The 12,273-nt window shown below is 45.4% G+C and overlaps 1 protein-coding gene across 2 annotated transcripts; it reads left to right on the top strand.

The window, feature by feature from the left end:
- The first annotated feature begins 2,107 nt into the window (after positions 1 to 2,107).
- Positions 2,108 to 12,075, top strand: nptna (neuroplastin a). Of its 2 annotated transcripts, XM_052060171.1 has the most exons (9): positions 2,108 to 2,394; positions 4,856 to 5,203; positions 6,085 to 6,259; positions 6,336 to 6,430; positions 7,004 to 7,137; positions 8,375 to 8,648; positions 10,235 to 10,256; positions 10,920 to 10,996; positions 11,161 to 12,075. In XM_052060171.1, the coding sequence occupies exons 1-8, from the start codon at positions 2,304 to 2,306 to the stop codon at positions 10,978 to 10,980; spliced, it is 1,200 nt and encodes a 399-aa protein (XP_051916131.1). In that variant the 5' UTR covers positions 2,108 to 2,303; the 3' UTR covers positions 10,981 to 10,996; positions 11,161 to 12,075. The 2 variants fall into 2 exon arrangements, with proteins under 2 accessions (XP_051916131.1, XP_051916130.1); XM_052060170.1 differs by lacking the exon at positions 4,856 to 5,203 and having other exon boundaries at positions 2,112 to 2,394.
- Positions 12,076 to 12,273: the final 198 nt, after the last annotated feature.

Here is a 12,273-nt window from a genome sequence, read left to right as displayed (position 1 = left end):
ACTTGATGAAATAAATAATAACTAAATAACCCTCTCTGAGTTCTTCACAGAAAATAATGGAAATACTGTAAATATTAACTAAACAACTTTCTCTCTCTTTATAGCTACCGTCTTGTTCACGTGTTCTACTAATTGATCTGAGACACAACTAAAACACTGAAACATTCTATGGTGTGTAAATAACTTTGTGACCTTGATTTCAACCCGATTTGCGTCATGGGTCATTTTGCCCCGAAGACCACCTTTGTACTGTTTCTTGTACAGCTTCCATGGAAATGTGAATAAAAACATTTAAATTTTTCTGCAGTTGGGGACAATCTAGGAAAAGTCATAAAATTTCAAGTTAAAAAAAATATCATTTAGGGCGGTTTTGGGGCGTTTTTAACACAGTGATGGGTCATTTTGACACGAGGACAACAGGAGGGATAGAGGGCCGGGTCAAATGTGCCCGCGGGCCGTATCCGGCCTGCGGGCACATTTGACCCGGCCCGTCCGTAGTTTGGGGACCCCATGCGCTAGACTGTTGTTCCAATTAATTCAATGCTATCTTTGTTGAAAAAGAAATCTAATATGTAGAGGTTGTTAATACATACAGTTTATGAACACCTGTCTTGATGAAGCAGGACAAATTTCTTCCACCACATTCTTTCGCTTACGGCTCACAATTTTCAGTTTCAAACTTAAAATTTTTTGGCGGAAAGACGTTTTAGAGTTTTAATGGAGTAACGGCATGCAACCGTTATCTGGATCGTTCACTTGTGTAAGGTGGAAATCTCATATGTTTTAGATTACGGTAGTCTTTCTTAGGTTCTGTGAAGTGCTTCGTTACAACTACAGCAACTGTTTCACTGGATGAAGTGACACAACAGGAAACTTTGCCCATGTTGTATGGCTTCTGCCCATTGATGTTTTTAGTTTTCATTCTGCATAATCTGCTGCAAACACTACTGTAGCGGTAGCCAAAAGTTTCTGCGTCTCTGCAGGCAGTTTGTAGGTTTGTAGGTTAGGCTGCTCGCCTCTTGACTGGTACTCGTAAGAGGGAGCATATAACTCCTACTCTGGCATCCCTTCACTGGCTCCCCATTCATCTTAGAGTTATTTTCAAGATCCTCCTCTTTGTTTTCAAATCTCTAAATATTCTCGCGCCACCTTACCTCTCTGAGCTCATCCGCCCCTATACACCTGCCCGGCGCCTCAGGTCTGTGGACCAGTCTTTGTTAGAAGTACCAAGAACTAAACTGAGGCTCAGAGGGGATCGAGCCTTTTCTGTTGCTTGTCCCTCTCTCTGGAATGACCTCCCACTGAACATTCGGCAAGCCTCCTCGCTGCCCATCTTTAAAGCCCTCCTCAAAACTCACTTGTATTCTTTGGCGTTCGACTCAGCATGACTTAGATTTGCTCTTGATTTTACTGCTTGGTGCTTTCTACCGCCTTTAGTACCGATTCGTCTTACTGTTTATTGTGTATGTTAAATCGCTCCATGTACAGCACTTTGTATGCAGCGATGGCTCTTTGAAAGTGCTCTATAAATACTGTTGACATGACTTTCTACCAAGCGCATGATGGGGTTGGGGTGGTGGGGGAATGTCTAAAAACTAGTTGTAATGTTGCAAATAGTGATGCTGCAAAATTCAGTTTTTGTAAAATCTAAAATTATGCTGTGACTACAAAAACTATAAGTTCCCTTTAATGTGTTCAGTTGAATTATTGTTATTTCATGTTAAATATTGTCAAAGGCTCTTTGTTACAGCTGCAGCTGTTGTGAAAGTGCGATATAAATCAAGATGTATTGTTTTATTAAACCTGATCAGTTAGTTTTCCGGGTTTTTTCCCCCCTTGATTTTCTGTCTTCTGGTATAAAGGTATAAGGGGTCGATCGACTGACTATTACCTTTAAAAAGGTAACTTGTTTATACTGTCTTTAAACTGCTAAATCAGCAAATAGTTTAATTAGCACAACGAATGGCACCTCTTATTAAATCTTTGTGAACTTACATGGTAGGTTAATTAGCTAAAACATTGCCGAGCTAAATTGAATCACGCACCTTTGAGATCTCGCGAGATTTGAGATAAAACGGCGTAGCTGCAAGGTGTTTCTCTGCTGCAGAAGGAGGGAGACGCCACGGAGCAGGTCGTCAGCGGTAATACTGTAGGCTCCCACTAGTCGAACCACCCGGCGTCACTTCCCTCTTCCCACTGGAGCGTGTGGAGGTGCGAGCCTCCTTGGTGATTCCTCCTCGCGCCATCATATATCGAGCGGGTCACCTTAACGCTCACGCGTCGGCATTTTTCCTTCGCCGAAGATGATACCTGGAAAACGCCGAGCCGAAACCATGTCCCTCCCGGCGCTGATATTCGGAGTCCTGATGGTGCACACCGTCTCCTCGCAAAACGGTAAGAAATGAGCTACCCTGGTGTATGATTAACTTAGTGCTAATGTGGCACCTTTTCAGCCGGCGACGTCGCCTTCTTGTCAGGCATTTCAATTTGATATAACTTACAGTGTGCCCGTGGCACATCCCCACTAAGGTTTTTGGCTGCCACGGAGATGAACGAATGCATACGATATTTTTCAAATGGTGGGGGCTGTTTTGCATGCAAAGCGCCTGAACCGAGAGGTCGATAAAATATTAATAAAGTAAAATTTGTGGAGGCTGAAGTGGGCCACACAAAGGCCTGTTTGATGTCTCCCCCCCCCCCCCAAATGTCCTTTAATTGTGTGGAGCTGAATACTGAAACGTCAAGGACAAGTGCTGCTCAGGAGCGTTCAGGAGAAGTGGTGAGGTGGGGATTCTGTCACATTGAAGTTTTTACACACGCACACACACACACGCACGCGTAGATGTATGGACCTTAGAAGTGAAGCTCTGTAAATAGCATCAGTCCATTTTGCTGCATGCTTCTATTTTTAGTGCATTGATGCTGCACTGGGATCCGTGTCTTTAATGTCCTCTCACTACAATGAATCTGTTAACTCTTTGCTGAGATGTACTGCAGAAGCTCATTGATTTTCCTCGTTCAGACCCCATGCCCATGAATCTGGTCTCATCCCACCACCAGCAAACGGATTAGGGCAGCTCGAGGTTAGGGATCCATACTTAAAGTGCGTGTCTTTGCATGGAGTCGAGGGAGAATTCAGTACCTGACCTATACTATTGCACAAGACTGTGACTTAGTGTTTTTTTTCATGGTTTGTGAAGTTATAGTCTGCTTTCTTGGCACACTTCAAAGTATATAAATTTATATTCTGCGAGGAGGCTGAACTGACTGCAATAAGGTATGAAACCAACAAGAACAGCCATTTTGAGTTGGCCAACTTGCGTTTCTGTCATTAGCTATCTAGATATCTGTAAGTCGATCCGACCCATACGTAGTTTGTTGTTGCTGAATATTTACCAGGTCTGGTTCAAGCAGGGGAGGGCCGAGACGGTCACAATATCCCAAGTTCATACTCTGGCAAAACAAAAGAGACCTTAAAATGGCTGCCCACATAACTGAATAGATGATATATTGTAAACATTTTTTTTAATAATAAGTACTCCGTATACTTAGGATATTTAAATAAACTCTGTCAGATAAAGACGGTATGCATATTGGAATGGAAAAAAAAAGGTTTTGACATCTTGGGTTTAGTTCTGCTTGATGTTAACTGCCACCACTCTAATTGCCCCACGGGTATAAATAAAATTTTCTGAATTTGAACCATACAGTGCACCAATCTTGAATCTTTTGCTCTCAAATCAAAGCAAAATAACCCACCAAAAGATGGCTCGTATCTCAAAACTTGTTTGCAAACTATTTTATGCAATACACATAAAACATCATTATTCAGATACTGTATAAACTTCACAAATGGTGTGCAGTGACCGCATGACTCACGTGGCGCGTTTGACACATCTGAGGTGGCAGGGTCCCGTCTCAGCAGTTCTGTTAAGGGCTGAGCAGCTCGTTTTATAGTTCAGATCAAGGGACCAAATCTTTGTCCTATGTACAGTAAATGAGTGATGTCATAGCAGCTCACGATTGTGTAACCCTACAATGACTTTAACAAAAGAGAAATGTTCCATTGAACAAAGTACAGTGCTGTATGAGCCTAAAACATTGTTTTGGCCCAAAAATGAGTTCCAAGGAGAGGCACTGGCGCAATTTGCATAGCCTGGCTGACTGTCCATCTTCTTATATTGTTGTGGAGTGCTCCTATGGAAACGAGGGGTGGTGGTGGTGGTGTGTGTGTGTGTGTGGGGGGGGGGGGGGTCTATCGCCTTGCACCCCCACAGTCCCCGGAGACTTGGAGAAGCAGCTTCTATAAATCTCTCTCCTCTCATGTAGGCCTATAGAGCACTCCTATGAGTGCCGCACTGCTCCTCCTCCACTTAGTGTGTGGACTCAATCACTTGTTTCACAATTATTGAATTTAGCTCACAGACATTTCAGTGATGGCACACTTTGCTCAGTGGTGGCAGTCTATTAGCGAATGATCATTTTTCACCAGCGTTTTCAAACCGTTAAGATATTTTCATCACATGGGATATAGAAAAAATGACAAGGTCACTCTGAGGGCGTTTGCAAATGACATCTGCCCTAAATGTGGATACGTGATGTCAGTAATTGATCACGACCAAGTGAGCCCAGCCTTGTGGGGACCTCACAGCACAATTGAATAAGAACGTCCCGAGAATAGGTCTTGTAACAGCTTCGTCAGTTCTGAGTTTGACTTTATTGTTGCCATAAATGTTGATATTTTGTTGTTCATTTCAATTTACTTGTTTTATTTCTTTTATTTTCCCCCATTCACACCCCACAACTATATTCTTTTTCTCGTCCATGCTTGCCCCTTCTAAACTGCCACTGCCAGCGGGCTTTGTGAAATCACCTCTGTCTGAAACCAAGCTCACGGGCGACACCTTTGAGCTTTTCTGTGACGTAGTGGGAAACCCCACTCCTGAAATCCAGTGGTGGTACTCTGAGATCAATCGAGCCGATTCCTTCAGGCAGCTATGGGACGGGGCCCGCAAGCGGCGGGTGTCCATCAGCACCGTCTATGGTGTCGATGCAGTTAGTGTGCTGGGAGTATCCTATCTCACGCTGGACGACATCGGGACGTACGAGTGCAGAGCCAGCAACGACCCAAGACGCAACGACCTGCACATAAATCCCGCCACCACCTGGGTCCGCGCGCAGGCTACGATAACCGTGCTGCAGAGTGAGTGGTCAGTGTGGTGGAAACATCCTCCCCCCTCCCGAGAGAAACCGAATTGAACAGTTCCTGTGCGATTCAGCCTCCCTCCCGACATCTTTAGAGGACCCTTTGTCGGTGTCGCCTTCGTAGCGTCCTCATAGCACTGAAAAAGAATGCACCGCCGTTTGTGTTGATGTTCTCTTTTCAAGCAGATCTATCCGCTGTCCATGGATCCACAGCACCCATAGAACCCTTTATCTTTCCCGTGCTTTGTTATTATTTTTCCCTGGCTCCCAATTTACAGATTCCTCTTTAAGATGGTTGGATTTTACACAAAATGCCATTTGAGTTGTCTCACTTCTGTGGGATAGTTAACCCAAACTCAATCTCATGAGGGCAGGATAAATACAAGCCTCAAATGTTTATCTCATGGAAACAATTCCATTCAGTCCAAACAAACCTCAAATGTCTGGACTTATTTTTGAATGCATTTTAAGAGGTTCACCAGTGTGTCCATGTACAAACAAGATAATCAGGATTAGTCTGAATACAAACGCCCAAATTAGGATTTTGCATGCTTTCGAGCACAAAGCTTCCCCAAGCAGAATTGTGGCGTTTACCTTTGAGTCACTCTTTGAAGCTATTCCATTGCAGATCTCACTTATAAGTTACAGAATCTGAATGCCATTTTAAGTTCATATAAAAGTAGTTTCATAATCTCAGTGTGCTCAAATTTACTCTGTCACATTCTACAGCCTTGAATGTACCAAATGTTGGCACTTTTTTTGGTACATTTTTGAGTGCCCATCTGAGGCCTCAATCACATTTTTCAAGTCGCCATCATAACTCCCATTCAGAGTCGGCTCCACATCTGTCTAGTGGGCTAATCGGCGTCTTTCTTCCAGAGCCGTCAATTGCTGCCTCAGAGCACACGTCCCTTCCTGTGGAAGGCCACAGTTCACCTTTCACTCTGCAGTGCAACTTGAGCAGCAGCGACTATGCCGTCCTGGAGAGCTACTGGATGAAAAATGGGGAGGAGATCCCAGAAACACGCAGTGCCAATCGGAACATCGAGTACAAGTAAGCGTCTCCTCTACTTAAGTGTGCGCATATGTTACACGAGAGGTTTAGTGACATACTGTGAGTTCACTTGCAGGCTGAATAAACCGAGAGGAGATGACGCTGGTGTGTACATGTGCGTCTTCACCTTTGGGATGTCTCCTGCTGCCAACACCACGATTGAAGTTAAAGGTCTGTGCTGGTTTGTGAGCCGCAAGCCTTCTTCGATTCTTTTTTTATTTTTTATTTTCCCCCCCTTCAAGGTTACATTGCTTATACCAATTAAACTGCCGCAAGGCAGGCTTGTCGGGGCAAGGGGAAGGACCTGCGATTTGCTCACGGGAAGCCGCAGCGCTTGACACCTCCGTCCAAACAGTGGCCAGCTCAGTGGCAGCAGATGGTGTCTTGTTTGTGTGATACACAGGGATTATGTCTCAACAACAGAATCGAATTTCACACACTCCCGTGGAGAGAAATTAACATCACATGAGAAAATGATTGTGGTGTTTTACGGGAATGGTATTACTGGGCTATGTGTTGACATTGAAATATACTGTAGGTTGCTCATAGCGTTTTTGGGTTCTTCTGAAATGTGATGACTTTGGAGGTGCAAGGACGTACGGTAAAGTATTCTATATTCCATCTCTCAAATTGAATGGCAGCATTGTAACAAGACAGGCACAATGTTGGTTTTGATGTGTACATATTTTTTGAAAGCAGATCTTAATGTGTTCTTTGATCTTGTATTATCTGTTTTTCTTTTAGCCGCTCCTGAGATTACGGGCCACAAGCGCAGTGAAAATAAGAATGAGGGCCAGCGTGCTTTACTCTACTGTAAATCTGTGGGCTACCCTAATCCAATATGGACCTGGCGTAAACTTGAAAACGGCATATATAGGGTATGATATGTCTCTTTGTGTGACTTTCTGGACATAGTAAGATATAAGATATCCTTTATTCGTCCCACACTGGTATACAGTCATACCTCAGTTTTCAACCATAATCCGTTCCAGAAGGCGTCACTTCCTCATGTAAGGAAGTCGGGATGTGTGGGGGGGGTACGGTGCCGGTCGTTGGCCGGTCGCCTGCTCCCCCCGCCCCGACCCCCGCGGTGCCCCCCGGCCCCGGCGGCCCGACCCCGCGATGCCGTCGGCGACGGCGGCGGCGCACCCCGGCCCCCGAAAGCAGGAAGCGCCGAGGGCGCGAGGGGGGCGGCGGTGGCGGCGGCGACGTTCGAAGGCGGCCCGCGGGGAGAGGCGCGGGGCCGGGAAAGCGTGAGGGGGACGGGCGTGTGGGGGGTACGGTGCCGGTCGTTGGCCGGTGGCCTGCTCCCCCCGCCCCGACCCCCGCGGTGCCCCCCGGCCCCGGCGGCCCGACCCCGCGATGCCGTCGGCGGCGGTGGCGGCGGCGACGTTCGAAGGCGGCCCGCGGGGAGAGGCGCGGGGCCGGGAAAGCGTGAGGGGGACGGGCGTGTGGGGGGTACGGTGCCGGTCGTTGGCCGGTCGCCTGCTCCCCCCGCCCCGACCCCGCAGCGCCCCCCGGCCCCGGCGGCCCGACCCCGCGATGCCGTCGGCGCCGGCGCGCCCCGGACCCCGAAAGCAGGAAGCGCCGAGGGCGCGAGGGGGGCGGCGACGTACGAAGGCGGCCCGCGGGGAGAGGCGCGGGGCCGGGATGGCGTGAGGGGGACGGGCGTGTGGGGGGTACGGTGCCGGTCGTTGGCCGGTCGCCTGCTCCCCCCGCCCCGACCCCGAAGCGCCCCCCCCCCGGCCCCCGCGGGCCGACCCCGCGATGCCGCCGTCGGCGGCGGCGCCGGCGCACCCCGTCGCGCCCCGGCCCCCCCGGAGGTGTTAGAGCAATACATATTTTTTTATTGTTTAGCAAAGGCACATTGACAGATTAAAAAAAATCAGCAGAATATTTTGTTTACCGGTAGCGTTTCAAAAGAATTGCAACGTGATTCACAGGTTATACTTAAATAAACATTTGAACTACAAACCTGTAAAAGGAAGACTTCACAGTTCAATAATCTATTAACAATTTGGATGGCTTGATTTAAACTCTCTGCTTTAAAAAAAACACACAACAGCAGTATTGCACTATTACATGAATGTGACCGTCTCGATTTTGATTTGATAGGAAATCGACAACTCATCCGGACGCTTCTCCATCAGCAGCAAAGACAATTACACCGAGCTCAGCATCACCAATCTGGACATTAATTTGGACCCAGGCGAGTACCAGTGCAACGCCACCAATTTGATTGGCAGCAGTGACGAGAGGTCCGTGCTGAGAGTCCGCAGCCATTTGGCCCCCTTATGGCCTCTTTTGGGGGTGTTGGCTGAGATCATCATCCTGATCGTCATCATCGTTGTTTACGAGAAGCGCAAGAAGCCTGAGGATTTACAAGACGGTGAGTCACCAACCCTTTTTAGCTCTGTTTGCTATTTTAATCCTATTTATCATGCCGGCCTTTTAAATACTTGTATACAAGTGAGGAGAAAGGATTGTCATGGAATTTAAAGAAAAAAAAACATGTTAAGCACCAATTATTTTTAGGAATAGAACGATATAAAATGCACCAAGAGGGTCCGAGCGTGTGTGAGCATTCCTAGCTTTCCTTTCCCTGCTGATGGGATCGTTGCTGATGCTAATAATGTATGTCGGTGCAGCGTCTCTGCCGCAGAGCAGTTTGCGTGCCGCGCAGCGATGCAGGAAAGTGGGATGCTTCCCATCACACACGCACACACTTGTCGAGGCAAGCGAGGTCAGTGTGCTCTCTGCACTCATCACAAGCCCTCGACGCGTTCGCGGGATATTCCTTCACCGGAAAGACCAACTTGGTCACTTGACATGGCTGCGGCAGCATTCAAAAATTCAGTCGCACGGGGTTATATTCAAAGGCAAACGCTGTCGCCGAAGGTTGCACCTTGTCCGGACAATTTCATGCCTTTAATATTCATGAGAAATGGGAGACTGTGTTGTCACGGAGATGGACGTCCTCAATGATTAATCGTGTCTCGGGGACTTTTCACGCGGCTAGTTGCTGTACGTGCAATTCATTGTGAAATTCTGCAAATGCCAACATGGGATTTTCACACCCTACCAAGGCCTTCAGTCTTCTGCTGGATGCAAAATTATGCACCCATGGTATTTTGTCAACCTTTTACTTTCAAACTGGAGTTTTGATATTGCCATATGGAGGAGTGATTCCTCTCTAACTTGCAGCGACCGAACGTCATCTCCTTTTCATGAAGATTCATTAGTTGAAACGCATTTGAAAAAAAAGTTGTATTGTCTTTTCATATTTCGTTTAGACATATCCGATGAACGTTGCTCGCTTGAAGCAGGAATCTGAATTGGCGCGTCAATTGTTCATCATGAATATTGTAACTGCATTGCTTTAAATTAGGCCAGCTTCTTTTGCTGAATATTTTATTATCGTATCTTCCTTTTTCCAATTGCCCAACCTAACGCTGTATTTGGTAAGTGTGAGACTGCATGCTTCAGCCTCATCCTCTCACTTCACAGGATAGAATTTGGAGAACCTTTGTGTTCAAATGATGCAGTGCCTTGATTTTGATGCATTCGACGCATCCCTTCTTGCACATTGAAACCTTTTTACTTGTTTCGAGTCCATATTACTGTCATTGTTTCACATTCCCTCAGTAATTACTGAGGGCAAGTATTGCCGACACCTTTTTAGCAACGTTATTTGTCTGTGCATGAAAATCGCATTGTTGCATTTTTCCCCCACATTTCATTTGTCTATGAAATTTGATATTGTGTCGCACTGGACTGCATTCTGATAGTAACGTGACATGGCTGCATTTTAATTGTTTCATTGCTCATAAATGAAATGTGAAACTTGAAACTTTGAAACTTTATAACATAAACCACCATCTGAAATATAGACATGGAAAAAAAAACTTCAGTCCTTCATTTCCTTTTATTTGCACATCTCATTTTTTATCTTCATATTTCCCCTCGCTGCTTCAGATGATGACCCGGCAGGACCAGTGTAAGTATGAACATTTTTCTCTGTAGAGCTTTGAGTAAACTTCAATACGGAATTTGTTGCTAGGCTAAGATGAAGTTCAGTGTAAAATCTTGACTTTTTTTTGGGGTGGGGGGGTAGGGGGGTGAAACGGGGAAGTTTCAATGTTGCCGTGTGGTGATATCGACCTAGAAACTTTGCATGTATTGTACCCGTTTTCCGACAAAGGGCTGTGTGATATGACAGCGGGTAATGTGACGATCATAGCGTTTTTCCACTTGGAGGAAGTGTTCCATCCTGGCACGTGACCAAATTGCATGCATTCTCTTTGAAGATGAGCAGAATATATCAACATGGAGGAAAACGAACAGGGCAGCCGTGACATGAGTGACTTTTTTTGCAAGGCGCATCGGATTCTGTGAAACCATTAATTTCAGAAAATCTGTTACAGCGCGATACACCTACATGGGGACATAATAACCTTGTCATATCAAACAGCTTGAGGGAGGCATGCAGAAGACAAATTGTGCCGCGGTATAGCTTTCAATCAATTCCTTCACATATTATCGGCGAGATGTCATGAAGTTTAACAGAACATGTTGCTTTTGCAACACAGAAGTGTTGGTGTTTGAATGCACGGCATTGTCTCAATTGTGATCTGCTGGTGTCATTTACTCCTTTCTAAAGGAAAACCAATTCGACCAACAACCACAAAGACAAGAACCTGCGCCAGAGGAATACAAATTGAGCCGCCTGTCTACAGAGTGTGAGTAATCAATTATTAAAAGGACCAAACCCTCCGCCTGATGATAAATATGTATTACGAGCCCATAGGGACACATTACACAATGACCCAACGTGTGAAGTTAGCACAGAATCATGACGTGTGGCAGGCTTACCCTGAAATGTGTTTTCATTTCATTTGCAGGTTACATTTCACATGTATTGACCACTTGAAGGTAAACAACAAATGGAATCGACGCCAGCTGTTGCTCGAATATTTCTGCCATTCAAAGTGTGGTTGAATGAGGCATGCCTTATGATTTTTTTTTTTTGTGGTGTTTTCTGGCGTGAGATGCTCTTATTCATTCATATCCTGAGGGGATTGTTACCATCAACCATTGTTACTGCATGCAAACAGTGGCGTGTGTAATTTAGTTGCTCTGCCCCTCTTATTCGCTACTTTTACACTTTTACTACTTAGAAAATAATTGCATGCGAGATGTCGCCCGCTACTCGAGACAGCTTTTTCTTCTGTATATTTATTTATTCCTCTCAAAGCGACTTCAATGAGAAAGATAATCTATACATTTCTGGAGAGAAAATGATCACCTTTCAGCAATGTAGAAAATGACGCCATCATCAGATATGGCGGTTTTATCATGCGGCTGCATATCAATTACCTAAGATTCATCATATTAACACTACATTTCAAGGGCTTTGCAACGTCCCTCTAAGATTCCATTTATGTATGTATGTACGAATCGCTAGAGCTATGTACTGATGATAAATAGTATGATGCACTTAAATGTTGAGAATAATGGGAACCTGTACAAACCTATTTTATGAAATCTGTAACTATCATTCTAACATTGTTTTGTCATGACAGTGTGTATTATACAGCATGGCTTTTCTCCTATGCAACTAATATCCATAAAAACATTGCAGCTTTTGATTTGTTTTTTCTTTCTGTGACAAAGCTTTAAACTATAGTAGGATCATCTATAGGGCATAGACGTTGTAGTACACTGCTGCATGGTTTCTGTAAAGCGGGTGGGATTGGACAGCCTGCTACACAAATTCTCGAGTCATTTTTAAGAATAAACATTTGAAAGAAGAAAAACACTGGCTTTGATCTGGTTTCTTTGCCTAACCAGCAAAAAGGGCCACTAGCAACGCCGAACAGGAGGATTTTTGTATTACAGCGCACTCTAGTGGCTGCAACGGGTCAGTGGAAGTCAACTATGACTGATATCAAGAAGAGCAAAATGGTGCTTGAGTCAAATAAATAAATCTACTCTTAGGCCTGCCTACTGTAATA

This window comes from Hippocampus zosterae, chromosome 3, assembly GCF_025434085.1.
Source record: "Hippocampus zosterae strain Florida chromosome 3, ASM2543408v3, whole genome shotgun sequence".
NCBI classification, from domain to species: Eukaryota; Metazoa; Chordata; class Actinopteri; order Syngnathiformes; family Syngnathidae; genus Hippocampus; species Hippocampus zosterae.
This window is presented reverse-complemented; position numbering and strand designations above follow the sequence as displayed.

Bases quoted from the DNA above. Each gene is read 5' to 3' on its own strand.
- nptna (XM_052060171.1), top strand. From the start codon at position 2,304: ATGATACCTGGAAAACGCCGAGCCGAAACCATGTCCCTCCCGGCGCTG. The intron at 2,395-4,855 runs GTAAGAAATGAG...TGCCACTGCCAG, and splicing joins CACCGTCTCCTCGCAAAACG to CGGGCTTTGTGAAATCACCT. The intron at 5,204-6,084 runs GTGAGTGGTCAG...TCTTTCTTCCAG, and splicing joins TACGATAACCGTGCTGCAGA to AGCCGTCAATTGCTGCCTCA.